Source organism: Oryctolagus cuniculus, chromosome 2 (genome assembly GCF_964237555.1).
Source record: "Oryctolagus cuniculus chromosome 2, mOryCun1.1, whole genome shotgun sequence".
In the NCBI taxonomy this organism is placed as follows: Eukaryota; Metazoa; Chordata; class Mammalia; order Lagomorpha; family Leporidae; genus Oryctolagus; species Oryctolagus cuniculus.
In genome coordinates, this window is record NC_091433.1 from 115,374,888 (window position 1) to 115,390,493 (window position 15,606).

The 15,606-nt window shown below is 45.7% G+C and overlaps 1 protein-coding gene and 1 long non-coding RNA gene across 2 annotated transcripts in view; one reads left to right on the top strand and one right to left on the bottom strand.

Moving 5' to 3' along the window:
* RPIA (ribose 5-phosphate isomerase A) overlaps positions 1 to 15,606 on the bottom strand; it is a 30,511-nt gene that overhangs the window by 13,183 nt on the left and 1,722 nt on the right. Inside the window, exons 2-4 of the mRNA XM_002709617.5 lie at positions 13,256 to 13,316; positions 11,384 to 11,439; positions 1,058 to 1,117 (exon numbers count right to left, since the gene is read on the bottom strand). Coding sequence (XP_002709663.1) covers positions 1,058 to 1,117; positions 11,384 to 11,439; positions 13,256 to 13,316 — 177 coding nt within the window. The remainder of the gene's footprint in view (positions 1 to 1,057; positions 1,118 to 11,383; positions 11,440 to 13,255; positions 13,317 to 15,606) is intronic.
* On the top strand, positions 9,601 to 11,809 carry LOC108176197 (uncharacterized). Its single transcript, XR_001792876.3, has 2 exons — positions 9,601 to 10,242; positions 11,217 to 11,809. It is a non-coding gene; the product is annotated as an uncharacterized lncRNA (long non-coding RNA).

Below are 15,606 nucleotides of genomic sequence, written 5' to 3' on the forward strand. Positions count from 1 at the left end.
CTGAAAAGTAGGCACCTCTTCTGTCTGGGCTCTGGGCCTACTCGCAGCCCAAACCACTCTCCACACAGCTGCTAAACAGGTGATGATGCCTGTGCTCTGGCTCTGTGCACAAAAATCCCCTGGTTCTCTTAGTAATCCCTCGAGGCCAAGGGTTTCTAGACCGCATGGAGCCCCTCACCCTACACTATGCATCGACACATTCCACGTACTCTGTCCAAAGCACCCAGGCTGTACACTGTCTGTACAGGCCCATGTGCCCAAGCGGAAATATTCCCGTGGTTCCTCCTGCCCTCTCTGAAATATTCTCTCCTGCCCCTGCCTCCCAGCCTTTACAGCTCAGCACAAACTACCTCTTCTTGCAAAACTCTTCCAACTGGCACAGCTCTAGAGCCAGAAGTGCCCTAGTTCAAATTCTGGCTCTGCCACTTACAAACAGTTGCGACCTTAGGCAAATGACTAACTCTCTGACTTTTTCATATATAAAATGAAATCATCTGACACCGAACCTCAAGAATCCTGAGGACTAAGTAATTTAACACAAACAGCCCTTAGCATAATACCTGGCATGCAGTAATTAACTCGGATGGTGCTGGCTGGGATGATGTGTGACACTGTTCATCCTGACAGCTTCAGCCTCTTCTGGCCTGCCCCACGTTCAACCATCCTGACCGCAAAACTTAATTTTCATCTGTTTTCACTGGTCCGCGGCTGCCTCAGATGGTTATTTCTTATCTCCACTTAGGTGGCAAGCTCCATGAGTCAGCTTGCTCTTGCACCTCTGTAAAAGGGCCTACGATGCCCGGAGTTTTGCCAGCCCAGCCCTGCTAGCTCCCCTTTGCTACACTCATACTGCGCTCTTAGGGTTAAACCACAGAGGATATACAGGAAACTAACCAGCTCATTTGTGACAACCTCAGGCAGGATTAACACACAGAATTTTAGGAGACAAGTTGGTGCCACTGACTTAATTCTTCCCTAGACTGACAAGATAACCAGAGCCATGCACAAGCGAGCACCATCAAAACAGAGAAAGACGCAGCAGTCTGCCTGCTCTCACCTCTGGGTGTCGATCCAGGTCACTGAGGGTTAAGCCATACTGCAGGATGAGCTGCCGGGCCTGGGGAGAACAGAGAAAATCACCCACAATCATTCGCTCTCAGAACATGGCAAGGATTCTCAGAATATTTCTGGATTTAAGTAAACGCTTAGTCCTGATCTGGCCCACCAAAAGGTAAGAGACGTAGCCCCACAAATGCTGAAACTGCTAGTTCCGCCTGGGAGCTGAAAAAAGGCCAACAGCATACAGTGAAGGCTCCATTCCAGTGCTAGCTAAGAGCTGTTGCTTGGAGACAGGCTACTCAAAACCTACTAAGGGGCTGGCACCGTGGCACAGTGAGTTAAGCTGCTGATTGCAACACCAGTATCTCATACGGGTGCCAGTTGAAATGCCAGCTGCTCCAGTTCCAACTGAGCTCCCTGCTCTTGCACCTGGGAAAGCAGTGGAAGATGGACCAAGTATTTGGGGCCCTGCCACCCACATGGGAGACCTTGATGAAACCCCTGGCTCCTGGCTTCAGCCCAGCCCACAACAGCCATTGCAGCCATTTGAAAGTGAACCAGTGGATGGAAAATCAATCTCTCTCTCTGTAGCTCTGCCTCTCAAATTAAATAATCTTAAAAAACCATGCTATCATTTCCTAAATAAACCTTCTGGCAACATATGTTTAGATAAAAAAATTCTAAAAATAAGAATAAGCACACAAAATATTAGAAAAGCTTTTAAAATAATCCAACAATATGAAAAAAGACTGAAGATCACTATGGAATGATACAGAAGCAAAAATAAACAAAAGAATCTATATACTCAGAAGAGAATATACAGATAAGACTTCCAGAATGTCTGAGGAATTCAGCAAATGTAGAATCCTAGACTACGAAAGATTTAGGTTGTTTGTGAAAAAAAAGTACCATTTACTTCACAGACATGCCTCCAGGCTGACCAAAAAGGGAAAGCAGTGGTTATGGCTACACATAGCTCAAGGGAGGCTTCACATCTGACCACACAAGTGCAAGTGATGAGGGTCTGTGTTTACATCACTGCTTTAAATACAGAGAGGAACCAAAGAGTAGGAAACTTTTTTTCCAAAGCCATCACTTCAAAATACCTACTCCTTAAAATAAAAAGCATCTGAATTTGAGAATCAGAAGGTCTAGATTCTAATCTTAAACAAACCAGCCACATGGCTCTTGGCAAATGTTCTTATTTCTAAAAAGATAGAATGGGTGAAATGACCAAGGCCAATCTTCTAATACAAAATGCTACGACTTTAGTAGTAAAACACAAACACCCTGGAATCTGTAATGTAAGGGATTTGGAATCCTGATGCAAATAAACTATAAAAAGTATTTTTTAAAGTGAAGACAACATTGGATGTTGGTGTAAGATTGTGGTTAAATATTTTTTTAGCATTGTTGTGATGTTTGTAAAGCTATTTTTTCTAAGAAACTCAACTGAATATATACAATGAAACAATACTATACCTAAAGTTTACTTTGAAAAAAAAAAAAAGAGTAAAGAGGAATGGTGTATAGATGAGATAGGATTGGCTATGAGATAACTTGAAATTGGGTGACAGGTACAAGGAAGTTCATTATACTGTGCTTTATCTTTTTTTTTTTTTTTTTTTTTTACAGGCAGAGTGGACAGTGAGAGAAAAAGACACACAGAGAGAAAGGTCTTCCTTTGCCGTTGGTTCACCCTCTAATGGCCACTGCGGCCGGCGCACTACAGCCGGCGCACCACGCTGATCCGATGGCAGGAGCCAGGTACTTATCCTGGTCTCCCATGCGGGTGCAGGGCCCAAGCACTTGGGCCATCCTCCACTGCACTCCCTGGCCACAGCAGAGAGCTGGCCTGGAAGAGGGGCAACCGGGACAGAATCCGGCGCCCCGACAGGGACTAGAACCCGGTGTGCCGGCGCCGCAAGGCGGAGGATTAGCCTAGCGAGCCATGGCACCGGCCTCTTTATCCTTTTTCAAGTTCGAAATGCTCCACATGAAAAGCTAAGAAAAAAATGTTCACTGAAAAAATAAATTTAAAAAATACAATTTTGTACTTACCAAGGAAAAAAATTAAAAGGGGAAATAACACAAAAAAATGATACTACTGGATTATTTCACAGTTTCTAGATTTTTCCAAAAGCAGTATTAGAGAAATCATGCTAATCCCAGAGACGCTGGGGCTGTAGGAACATGTCAACCTCTGGAAGGCAGCCTCCAACACTTCCCCAGGATCACCACCACCTGGTACTCATGCCTTTGAGTAACCCCTTCCCACACTGTCCAGGGCTGGTCTGCATGACCAATAGCACACAGCAGAGGTGATGGTGTGATCCCTAAGGTCAGTTTATAACTGATGTTGCAAGGCAGGGAGAGTGGCACGTTCACACACACGTTCAGTTCATGGTACCTTGCTACAGCAGCCCAAGCAAACAAGTACAATGAGTTCAACACAACATTATTGGCTTAGTCAGAATGTGCAACCTCAGGTGCTCAACTGGACCAGACACTTTCCCAGATGGCTGGCTAAGGAGCCTCCTGTCTGCCTGCCTCTTCCAGTGAAAACTCCTGAAGAAGCACAGAGTAGGAAGTGAATGATGAGCTCCTGCTTTTGCAAAAAGAAAAGAAACAATACCTTCTCACTGCAACTCCTCCGCTGTGCTCCCAAGTGTCGCTTGTGATTAAAGACAGAGGCATGTGGAGGGCCAGCAGTCTTTCTGTTTTACATAAATTTCACCATAAAACCTAAAAACACGTTGCATTTTCCTTTTATCATCTAATTAATGCGGGTCTGAAGCAAGACTGAATAATAAATGCTACTGGGGCTTAGGTCAGATCCTTCATTTTCAAAATCATTTAAATTCCTATAGGTTTACTTGTATTAAAAACCAGGGTTCAGGGGCCAGTACTGTGGCATAGCTGCCGCCTGCAATGCCAGCATCCCATATGGGCACCAATTCGAGTATCAGATGCTGCACTTCCAACCCAGCTCTCTGCTATGGCCTGGGAAAACATTAGAAGATGGCCCAAATGCTTGGGCCTCTATACCTGCATGGGAAACCTGGAAGAAGCTCCTGGCTCCTGGCTCCTGGCTCCTGGCTTCAGATTGGCCCAGCTCTGGCCATTGCAGCCATTTGGGGAATAAACCAGCAGATGGAAGACCTCTCTATCTCTGCCTCTCCTTTTCGTGTAACTCTTTCAAATAAATAAATCTTTTAAAAAAAATTGTTATAGTTCAACCATTTTAAAGATGGCATCTGACCAAACTTGAAAGTAAGTTTGAATTTAAAGGGGGAAGAAAACTGAACAAATGAATTTTTAGAAACCTTGTGAGAGTCAGCATTGTGGTGCAGGGTGTTAAGCTGCGACACCAGCATCCCATGAGCACCAGTTCAAGTCTCAGTTACTCCACTTCCAATCTAGCTCCTTGCTAACGTACCCGGGAAAGCAGCAGAAGATGGCCTAAGTGTTTGGGCTCCTGTCACCCACATGGGAGATCTGGATGGAGCTCCTGGCGTTGACCTGGCCCAGCACCAGCTATCTTGGGCATTATTTGAACTGCCTTTCAAATAAATAAAAAATCCTGTGAACTTTGAATAATTGTTCCAGCCTAATTAACTAAAATTGGCCAGTACTTTCCAGTCTGGATCTGCTGTTATCAATGATCACTATAATACAAGTTAAGAGAATGTTATCATAAAAAAGCACAGGATCAGACTTCCAGTTAAAAATAGCTGCTTGAATACATATATTTAGCTTAGCTCCTTCTCAAAATCTCTTAAAAAGTACAAAAAAGGAATTTTTTAAAAAGATTTGTTTATTTGAAAGGCAGAGTTAGAGAGAGGGAGAGGCAGAGAGAGAAATCTTCAATCTGCTGGCTTACTCTTCAAATGGTCACAATGGCTATGGCTGGGCCAGACCAAAGCCAGGAGCTCCATCCAGGTCTACCACATGGGTGACAGGGGCCCAAGGACTTGGACCATCCTCCATTGCTTTCCCAGGCACATTAGCAGAGAGCTGGATTGGAAGTGGAGCAGCCAGGACTCGAACAAATTTCTAAAAGCTGGACCACTGATAGACAATGGTAAATGGCAGAAATAAGAGAGAAATCCTAGGCCAATAGTGGAAAAAGACAAGTAACAACCAAACAAACATCACAGAACCTCCCAAAGATTGAGGAATTGGGATTATCTACAAACTACAGGAAGTGGATACAACAGAGCAGTAAAACAGGAAAACTGAATGAAAAGTAACTTAATGGGGCCGGCACTGTGGCGTAGCATGTAAAGCTGCCGCCTGCAGTGCCAGCATTCCATAAGGGCACCAGTTCAAGTCCCGGCTGCTCCACTTCTGATCCAGTCCTCTGCTGTGGCCTGGGAAAGCAGTGGAAGATGGTCCAAGTGCTTGGGCCCCTGCTCCTGCGTGGGAGACCAGGAGGAAGCTCCTGGCTCCTGACTTTGGATAGGCGAATCTCCGGCCATTGTAGCCAACTGGGGAGTGAACCAGCGGATGGAAGACCTCTCTCTCTAATTCTGACTTTCAAATAAATAAATCTTTAAAAAAAAAAAAAAAGTAACTGTGGGGAGCAACTCGGACTAGACTAAGTTACTGGAATTAAGACTTATTCTATGCATCTGCTCTCCCACAATATGGCGCTGGGAGAGGAGTAAACAACTTCTACACAGCTGCCTCCAGTTCAACCAATAACCTGCAGGAGCTGATCCTGCTCCTGATTGGAGGAGGGCAGCGTACTCGGCGTGTGGGTAGCAGAGTTGGGATTGGTGGAAGAGGACTATAAAGGAGGAGAGAGACAACATGCACCAGGAACATCTAAAGGGAACATCCAGATAACATCTGAGAGAGCCGGCCGGCGGTGTGCCACTCCCCCACGGAAGTGGGGAAAGTGGCAGGGGGAGCCGCCCTTCCACGGAGGTGGAAGGGATGGCAGCCAACCCGGGAAGAACCAGCGGCAAACCCGGGAAGGGCCGAGCAGACAAAAGAACAGCGCAGGGTCCTGTGTCGTTCCTCCGCGAAGAGGGGGAGTGACAAGTAACTTAAAAGCTATTACACCTCCACCTCTTCCTTTCCTACTCCCAAAGTGGCAGGTTGGTTCTCTGTAGGTCAAACAGCCAGTCTTAGGCCTGAGTTGCCAGGCACAGTTGGGCAAAAGGCAGTTACTGCTCCAATGAGCTTTTGCCACACAGTAGCTACCCCTAAACTCCGTGGCTTATAGGAGCAAATATTTATGATTTCTCAGATTTCCATGGACTCATTGGAAAATCTTATCATCTGGATTGGCAAGTGTAAAAATGGCGAGTGTAAGATGGCCTCACTTGCATGCCTAGAGCCACTGTGCTCATGGCCGTTCCTCCTCCAGGAATCTAGTCTCAGCTTGTTTACACAGCAGCAGAATGGTCCCAACTGCCCCAGTGTGATAGCTAAACTAAGCCAGTCCACAAAGCCACCATGAGGGTCTTAGAAAGAAAAACCAAAGAAAACAGAGGGAAGAAAAACCAAAGATAAAAGCAAAAAGTTCTCAAAACTGAAGTGTAAATTTTCAAGATGAAATGCCAATACAACAGATGAAAATATACTCATACCGGGGGCTGGCGCTACAGCTCAGTGGTTAACGTCCTGACCTGAAGGCCTGAAGTGCCACCAACCCATAAGGGCACCGGTTCTAGTCCTGGCTGCTCCTCTTTTGATCCAGCTCTCTGCTATGGTCTGGGAAAGCAGTAGAAAATGGCCCAAGTCCTTGGGCCCCTGAACCCATGGGGGAGACCCGGAGGAAGCTCCTGGCTCCTGGCTTCAGATCGCCACAGCTCCAGCCACTGTGGCCAGTTGGGGAGTGAACCATCGGATGGAGGACCTCTCTCTCTCTCTCTGTCTCTCCTCTCTGTGTAATTCTGACTTTCAAATAATAAAATAAAATAAATCTTTAAAATAAAAAATATATACCCATACTGAAGAAAAGCAAAAGAGAATATAAATGAGTTCTGAGAGAAAACTAAAAGTAGGTTTCAAAGAACAGATTACAAATCAGAATGTATCGAGCTTCTCAAGAGCAAATTGAAAACCAGACTAAAGAGAAATTATCTTCAAAATTCCTAGGAAATTATTTAACATAGAATTGACTACAAAGTCAAACGACTGAATGTGAAAGGGTAGAATAAAGAGGTCTTCAGACATCCAGCGTCAAACCTGCATCCTATACACTTAGGAAGCTAGCTACCTACAGGATGCCCATCACAAAAACTAAGAGTCAGGGGTGGCAGAGCAAACAGGACCAAGAAACAGCAATTAGGTTTCCCAGAACTAGCGTTACGGCCTAGCAGTTAAAGCCACCACCTGCATTGGTGGCATCCCATATGGGTATTGGTGTGAGGAGGTAGATGGACTAACAGGCCGTTAGGTTGGGTTCCAGCTGGAATGAGGAAAGGGGAAGTCTCTTTAAGAGGGTACAAAATGCATGCTTTTCCTCAGAAGCTGTTAGCAAAATACACCTCTGAGTTTCCAGTTTTATCATGAGAATAGCAAGGAAGTAATGATTCTACCCTTGAGTTTTTGTTTATTGTGAAAACAAAGATTATCCTACCCTTCTGATGGCTTTTCTGTTTTACTATAAGCAAGCTAGACAGGTTTATGGAATCTGGCCTTTTGATAGGCTTTGTGCCCACCCTGATTGTTAGCTGCTGTTTTTTTCCCCAAAAAAATTATGCTTAAAATACTCCATCAGTTTCCTCTGCCTCTCCTGGAGCCCCATCCAGGCTGCTACAGCAGGAAGTTTCCAACTTAAATCTTGCTTTGCTCACTGCCTAGTCCACGTGGAAATTCTTTTTCCAGGTCAGACAGGAACCAAGGTCGCCTTTCTTCGCTGCCATTTTACCTATAACATAGGTTAGAGTCCCGCCGCTCCCTTGAGATCCAGCTCCCTGCTGATGGCCTGGGAAAAGCAGCAGAAAATGGCCCAAATGTTTGGGCTCCTGCCACCCATGCAGAAGACCTGGATAAAGCTGCTGATTCCTGGTTCCAGCTGGCCCAGCCCTAGCTGTTGTAGCCATCTGGAGAATGGACCAGCAGATGGAAGATCTCTGTGTCTCGCCTTTGCTCTTTCTGTTTCTCCTCCACTCTCTCTAACTCTCTCTTTCAAGTAAACAAATCAATCCTAAAAAAAAAAAAAAATTCCAAACTGTGAAAGTGTGAGGAGTCAGATGGGTTAACAGGCAGTCAGGGTGGTCCCAGTGGAAACTGAGGGTGCAAATCTGCAAGGTCAAAAGTGCCTGCCTGCCCATTCCTTGAAAGCTTCCAATCTTATGAGAACAGCAAAGGGAATGGCATTCCTTCTGAGCTCCCAGTTCCCTGTAAAACAAATTAAGTATCCCACACTTCTCATGGGTCTTTTTGTCATATCAAGAGCAAGTAAGATAGAATGAAGGATTGCAAATCAGGTCTTTTGATGGGTTTTGTCCCTGCCCTGTAACTGAATGTCAAATTTTTTTTCTTCCCCATAATTGTGCTTAAAAACCCCAGTACCACCGGCCCCTTAGGTTTTTCCTCTCTTGGATCCCCCTCCATGCCACTCTGGCTGGAGGTCTCTGACTAATAAATCTCACTTTTAAATCTCTCTGCTTGTCCGCTTGGAAATTCTTCTTCCATGTGAGACAAAGAACTGAGGTAGTACTATTTTCTCTGTTGTCATTTCACCCATAACAAAAGGAGACCCAAAGACAACAGCTGAGTACAGCAGCCTACAGCACCACCCACCCAGGACTTCACCAAGTGATGAAACTGATGGAGTGAGACATCCACTGCCAGAAAAACAGATTTTCCCACCTGACCAAGAATTTGGTGTTGAATTAGTAAGAGATTACAAGCAATCTAGGAAAGGGGGGGAGGCAGGGAGGAAGAAGTGGGAGGGGAAGAGGAAACAGAAGAAAAGCAAAGCAAGGCAAAATTTACTTTACTGGACAGTCAAGAAGAGAAATCAGCACCCTGTAATCAGACAGGGCCCTTAAAATCCCATTTGGGGTGGCAAATGTAATCAGAGGCATACCCCTTAAACAGCCAGTGGGTTCTTGCCTAATAGACAAGAATTCTGAATACTGGCATACATGAACAAGGCAGCATGGTAAGTTTTTTTAAGAAATGCATAGGAGAGTGAGGGCCCCATCCAAAAGAGAGGGAAATCTGGATTCTTACCGAGTACCAGGAGCTTGCCATGTGGAGGAGCATGCAGGCTAGAAAGCATAGGGCGGGTGGCCCGAAGGCCACGCGCCCCGAAGGTGCAGCAAGCGGGTCCAGCGCAAAAGGGAAAAGGGCCAAAAAGGCCAAGGAACGGCTGGGCCCACCTTGTCCCAGGACTTTAATCCACTTCCAAAGGGGAGTGGTTAATTAGCCTGATTGGCAGGTGGGCACACAGGTGTGGCCAGGTAGAGGCATGAGGTCACAAGGGTGTGGTGAAGGCGTGGCCTTCCAGCTCACAAATATGATCAATTTTATCCTGCATGCCTGCCTTAATAACACTATGTGGTCTATCTGTGCTGTGGCCAAAAGAGTCCCAAAAGAGTTACAGAGCACTGCTAACTCAAAAAGAAAGAGAAAAAAACAAAACCAAAATGGGGTTACTTAAGCTAAGGCCACCAAGCACCAGGAACTGCCCAGACCATCTGTCAGAACAGACACAGGTGGTGAGGCCTGATAAGGGCTGGAGGACATTACATCATAAGAAGCAGCCAACCAGCTGGCTACTGCATTACTTCACCCACTACTGCACGACTGGTCACACCAAGATGACCCCCAACACACCACTGGTCACACCCAAACACCAACATCTGGCTGGTGACAGCCAAGAAGATGAGCCTGTGACTGGTGGCACACTAGAGCACACTCACCGCCCACCTGCCCCAGATGGGGATAGAAAGGCAAGCCTCCCAACTGCTCTGTATCCCCTCGGGGACCAGGGCTCAGTGCCAGCGAAACTCTGCCTGAGTGTTCACTGACTGAAGCGCTGCTCGCCACTCCGCTGGAGCCAATCTCACCTGCACGTCCCAGCTACTGCCAGAGCTGACATCGGAGCCGGACCAGACCTCTCATCAGGTGACCTCTCCAACCCTTCTCCTTGCCATCCGTCTTGGAACTTCGAGCCTACTGCCCAGAGTGCCAGCCATCCCTTGACTCCTGCCCGTAAGTGACTGTTCTGAGATCCGTTTGGACTCTGGACTTTGACTTTTCGTGACCATGATACAAACCTTGAGAATGCAGCATTCGTATTACATCCTTAGCCATGAGTGCTTAGATTGGTTATGCCTTTATGCTTTGTATGTGTTATACTTATTACTATTACCTGTGGACTAATGACATATTGAGTGGTATTGATCTTTGGATGTGTGCACTGAATATATATTGAGTGGTACTGAAAAGACTATCACAATTCTGTATGATTCTTCCCCGTGCTCCGACACACTGCATTAGCCTTGTCAAGCTGTGTGACAAGTGGTGCTCACAACAGGGACACACACACTCAGACTAAAGAATCAAATAGCTCAAGTCTTTTTATTTAAAAATAGCACACTACCCTCACCCTCAACCCCTTTAGATGGACATACTTAGTATGCATGTCTAATTCCTTAGCCTGACTACCTGGAATCCCTGCCTACACCCTCTGTTTTGTCTGACTGCACCTCCCACATGGCTCAGAAGAATGCTACCCAGTCCCTCCTTAACCAGAACTGCTTCAGGCTTTTCTAGGAAAACCAGGCTGTCTGGGTTGTCCAAAGCTAAGTTCATGAAGTCCCAAAGCACTAGCTACCTGTAAATCCAACCCACTTTTCTAGTTAGTAAATTTCACCTTGGCTAATCCAATGAGATTATATATATGTATATGTACACACACACCCCTTCTCAACGGCCAGAAGAGAGACAAGACAGGCCTCCAACTTAGCACCTCTTTTCCCTTCTACCTCCCAAAGTCTATTCTTTCCTTACCTTTCCCTGTAATTACTTGGCTCTACTATTCTCCTCTACCAGCTCCTACAATTTCATGCTGAAAGTACATTAGATATGGAACCAAAATACTGTGTTTGTATTACTAACACATCAATTAATTCCTTTCCGCCTTTTTTCCACCTGTAAATGGGGATAATACTCCTTGAGGACAGAGGTCCCATCTGCATGCTTCCCGGTGCCTGAACTCAAGCTGCCCTGAAATATTCACAAGTGAACAGAAGCTCCTGTGGGTACTCCTTCCTGCCCACAGGCCCACCTCCATAGAGCCAGAGGACCTGGCAGCAGCTGTTCAGATGCAGAATGGAAAGCAACGACAAACCTGGAAGGAAGTGGGGATGCAGACAAGGTTCAGATTCTCCTGTTTCACTCTTTCAGCTGTGGAGACAAAAGCGTATCTGATGGAACAAGAACACAAGGCTCAGCCATTCTCCCTCACTGCCCAGAGGAGATAAACTTTGAGATGTATTCCTTGCCCTTGAATCTCAATTGGGTCTCACACCCTATTGCTTTTACACCCCACCCTGCATTCTTTTCCAGGTTCCCAAGGCCCCCCCACCCACCCAGTTCCTGGAATTCCCCTCCCCCTGCTGCCCCCTACTCCAACCCCAGCCTAGCCTTCCTTAAGATCAGGCCCCTGGGAGTCAAGGCCTTCTGCCACAGGCTCCATCTTGTACACGCAGGCAGTTGGTCACCTCCCTCTACAGATTTGTTTTCTCTGAATAAATCCGGTCTGACTGTAAATTCATACACTGCCTACTCTATTCTGCGCCTCTTTTCCTAACATTTTGGTGCCCCGTGAGGAGGCACCAATCTGCAACTCTCCTCACTTTTTTTCTTGTCACTGGTATATTTGCTCAAACCCAGTAGAAAGGACAAGGTCTGTCTCCCACTGACAGCTGCCTTCCACTCTGTGTCCTTGTCCTTGGTGTAACAGCGGTGACCACCCTTTCAGACATCAGAAGCCTAGTGAGTGAGGGGAGCACTAACCAGTGTTCATTGTCGTTACATGCATGACAACATCCTAAGAACTTTGTATGAATGACCTGTTTGAAGTCTAACAGCCCAGAAGGTGAGTTACAACTCTTTCTCCATTTCGTGATGAGGAGACTGAGGAACAGAAGGTCGAGCAGCTCGGTAATCACACAGCCTTAGCGGCAGAGCTGGGGCAGGATCCCAGGCAGCCTAGCTCTTCAGCCTTCACTGCTACCCTCTACTGCCCTGCCCAGGGGAGTTTAAGTTTTGCCTTCAGGAAAAAATATAATCATCTATATGCCCCAGAGGATGGTTATAGGGGATTTATTTTACTCATTTTGAAATTGTTACCTTTTAGGAAAGTTTTATTAAAAAAAATCCAAGAAAACAAATCTTATAAAATTCCAAGTCTTCCTAATCAGAGTCTACATCCTGGAAGGCTTAAATGTCACTATTATAAAACCCACAGCAACTTCTGGGCCTTAAAATTCTTCGCATAACTGGTTAAGGTAGAAAAGCACACTGTCTGACCAATGAGAAGGCTTCCAGAAGCCATCACACTGGCACTACAGGTCCTCCTTAATGACAAAGTATTCCTGGACTTTGCCTTCTGGGCTCTGCCCGAGGCACCTAGAAGACAGATCCCCATTCATTCAGGCAAGCCTCTCTTCTGGGCTTTGTTATGAGGAACAAAAAGCAGGGCAGTAAAACCTGTTAAACAGCCACAGGGACTGATAAGTGCCCAGTCTTTCCTAAGCACAGAGACAATGCAATCTGAGTGAAGTCAGCACCTTCAGGAACCAGCTACCAACTGCAAGAGGCCCAGGTCCTCTCTAGGCTCAAGGGAAGGGAATGTTCACTTTGGCCTCGGATTTGTTTGCATGAGAAACCCAAGGGCTTCAGAGGAAGCCTGAGACCACACAGGACCTCTGATGTCATCATGATGATTAAAGCTCCCTAGGGAGCTCCTGCTAAGTCAGCTCCTCCCCACCAGCTGAGCAGAGTAAACAAAGGCAAGGGCACCTCCCAGAACTGACAGGAGGGATGGAAGACTCCCTCTCCTGAGAAGGGCAGCAACGCTCTACTGACAGGCAGGCAGTTCCTTCTCCCCAGCTTGGCACTGCTGCAGCCACAATTAACAAGTGCAAAACGGGTGCCCCACTTCCTTTACCGCACCTCCATAATCACATAAAACATCCAGTAGACAGTCAGAACGTACCTATTCGCTGCACAGCATGGACAATTGTAGAACCACTTCCAATTCCCAGCACTTGGTTATTCTGCCAAAAAAAGGGAAGAAAAAGCAAAATTTATTAATGTCACATTTTACGTCCTCTTCAACTCACTTCCTAAAGCTATAAAATTATAAACGGCAATTCACCAACACAGGTGCAAGGTAGCTGACAGAAACATCACATCTCAATCTCAGTGCTGTACTTCATCCTAGTGATCAGGGGCAATTAATCAGCAAAGCCTTCCTTTCATTTTTTTTAAAAACATTTATTTACTTATTTGAAAGGCAGAGTTACAGAGAGAGATAAGGAGAGACAGAGAGAAAACTTCCATCCGCTGGTTCACTCCCCAAATAGCCTCAACAGCTGGAGTTGGGTTGATCCGAAGCCAGGAGCCAGGAGCTTCTTCTAGATCTCTCAAATGGGTGCAGGGGCCCAAAGACTTGGGCTATCTTCTACTGCTTTCCCAGGTGCATTGGCAAGGAGCTGGATCGGAAGTGGAACAGCCAGGATTCCAACCCGCGCCTGTATGTGATGCTGGCACTGCAGGCAGCAGCTGAACCAGCTAAGCCACAGTGCTGGCCCCTTCCTTTCGCTCCTGACATCGCCAATGTCATCACTTCCTCCTTACATTCAACCAGACAAAATGGCTTGGTTAAGAGCGTGAGAAACAGTCATCACCTGTAAAAAAAAGATAGGATCTCTAACAGATAGAGAAGTGCCTCCTGGGTGCAAAAGACAAGAAAGCGTCACAGTGCCAAGGCTACCTTCATGAAAGGGGACGGACCTATGAGCAGTCAGACTACAACCAACAAAACAGACAAGAACTAATGGAGCGCTCAGCTCAGCTCTATTTCCTGGGATCAGTTTCCTGCAAATCTAAGATAAAACAACTGAAAACCAAAGTAACAGCTATCATTCACTTAGCCCATACCAAGAAGACATAAATGTCGAGTCAAATCTCACAACAAGCCTTGAGTTAGAGACCCGTTTTCCCCCACTCTGGAGATTAATTCAACACTGATGGAAAAACATTAGGACTCTGAAAAGAACAAAAGAGATTACTGGGTATCCTTTCAGTGGAATGCTGGAACCTGCTTATCTGACCTAACCCCACAAGGGGTAGCTTTGTCTTTGACTAGGCTATCTAACAGCTCTGTAGAGACAGACTGTAACTTATAGAAAACTGTTAACAAAGCAAAGAATTCTTGCCCACAGAAATACAAATTAACTGAGATGCAATTGATTACTATCCTAGAAACAGATCTTGTAAATTCATCTTAACATTTTTGACTGCATATGAATGTATGGACTTCTGTTGGTATGTTTTGAATGTCTGTCACCTCCAAAACTTAGGCTAAAATTTAATTGTTGTTAAGCAGGACTAAGAGGTGAAACCTCTAGCAGCTCTGGCCTCATGCATGGGTGGGATGGGGGCCCACCCATGGCACCAATCTCTCCCTCCCTCTCTCAGATGTGAGCACCTTGAGAGTGGACTTCCCAGCCTCTAAGACTGTGTGCCGATCAACTTCTGTTCACTGTAAAAGGCACCCAGTCTCCGGTATTCTGTTACAGCAGCACAAAACAGACTTACGCAAGTGTGAACAGGTTCTAACACCTTTTCCAGTTCCCTTAATATTTAATAAAGTGTTTGACATATTCATTTTATATCTGTATCATGATTTTACCTTTTTTAAAACAAACCCTCTTTTAACAATACCAATCTCTCCCCCTACACAACCTCACTTTGAATATGCAATTTCAGGAAGTTTAATTTGCTGAAATATTTCAAAGTTCTTAAGTTTCAAGAACTCATTAATAATCCACTTGGCAAAGGAAAGCCCAAAGTGAAACTTTCTTTGTAGGAGGAAGAGAAGCCTCAAAGGCCCCTAGGGACAAATTGAGGGCCACAGCTAAAACCCACTGCCTACAGGACAAAAGCCACAGGAATACCCAAGGTCAGCCTCTGTGTTATGTCATTACGTGTCATGGTCATGGTCATTCTCAAAGTTAAACTACCAGAAAAGATTAGAAAGAATTACCAATAGGTAAAGACAGTTACAAAAAAAAATATATATATATTGCCTAAACCCACAACTTCATGCTTGTATACTAAAGATGCTTGTAGGTGGGCCTCTTTCATTTACAGAAGACTTTATCCATCCATTTCTGTATCTTTTACCTGGTAGAAAGCCCCTTGACTAGCTCACAGTTCCAGTCACCAAAAATACCAGAGGGCTTTGGCCACCACAGCAGAGCTTGCATTAGGTCAGAATTCCACCTGCAGCAGTACCCTTGAGAAGGCAATGCAATGAAAGCACTTGGCCTGCCTGGGCGG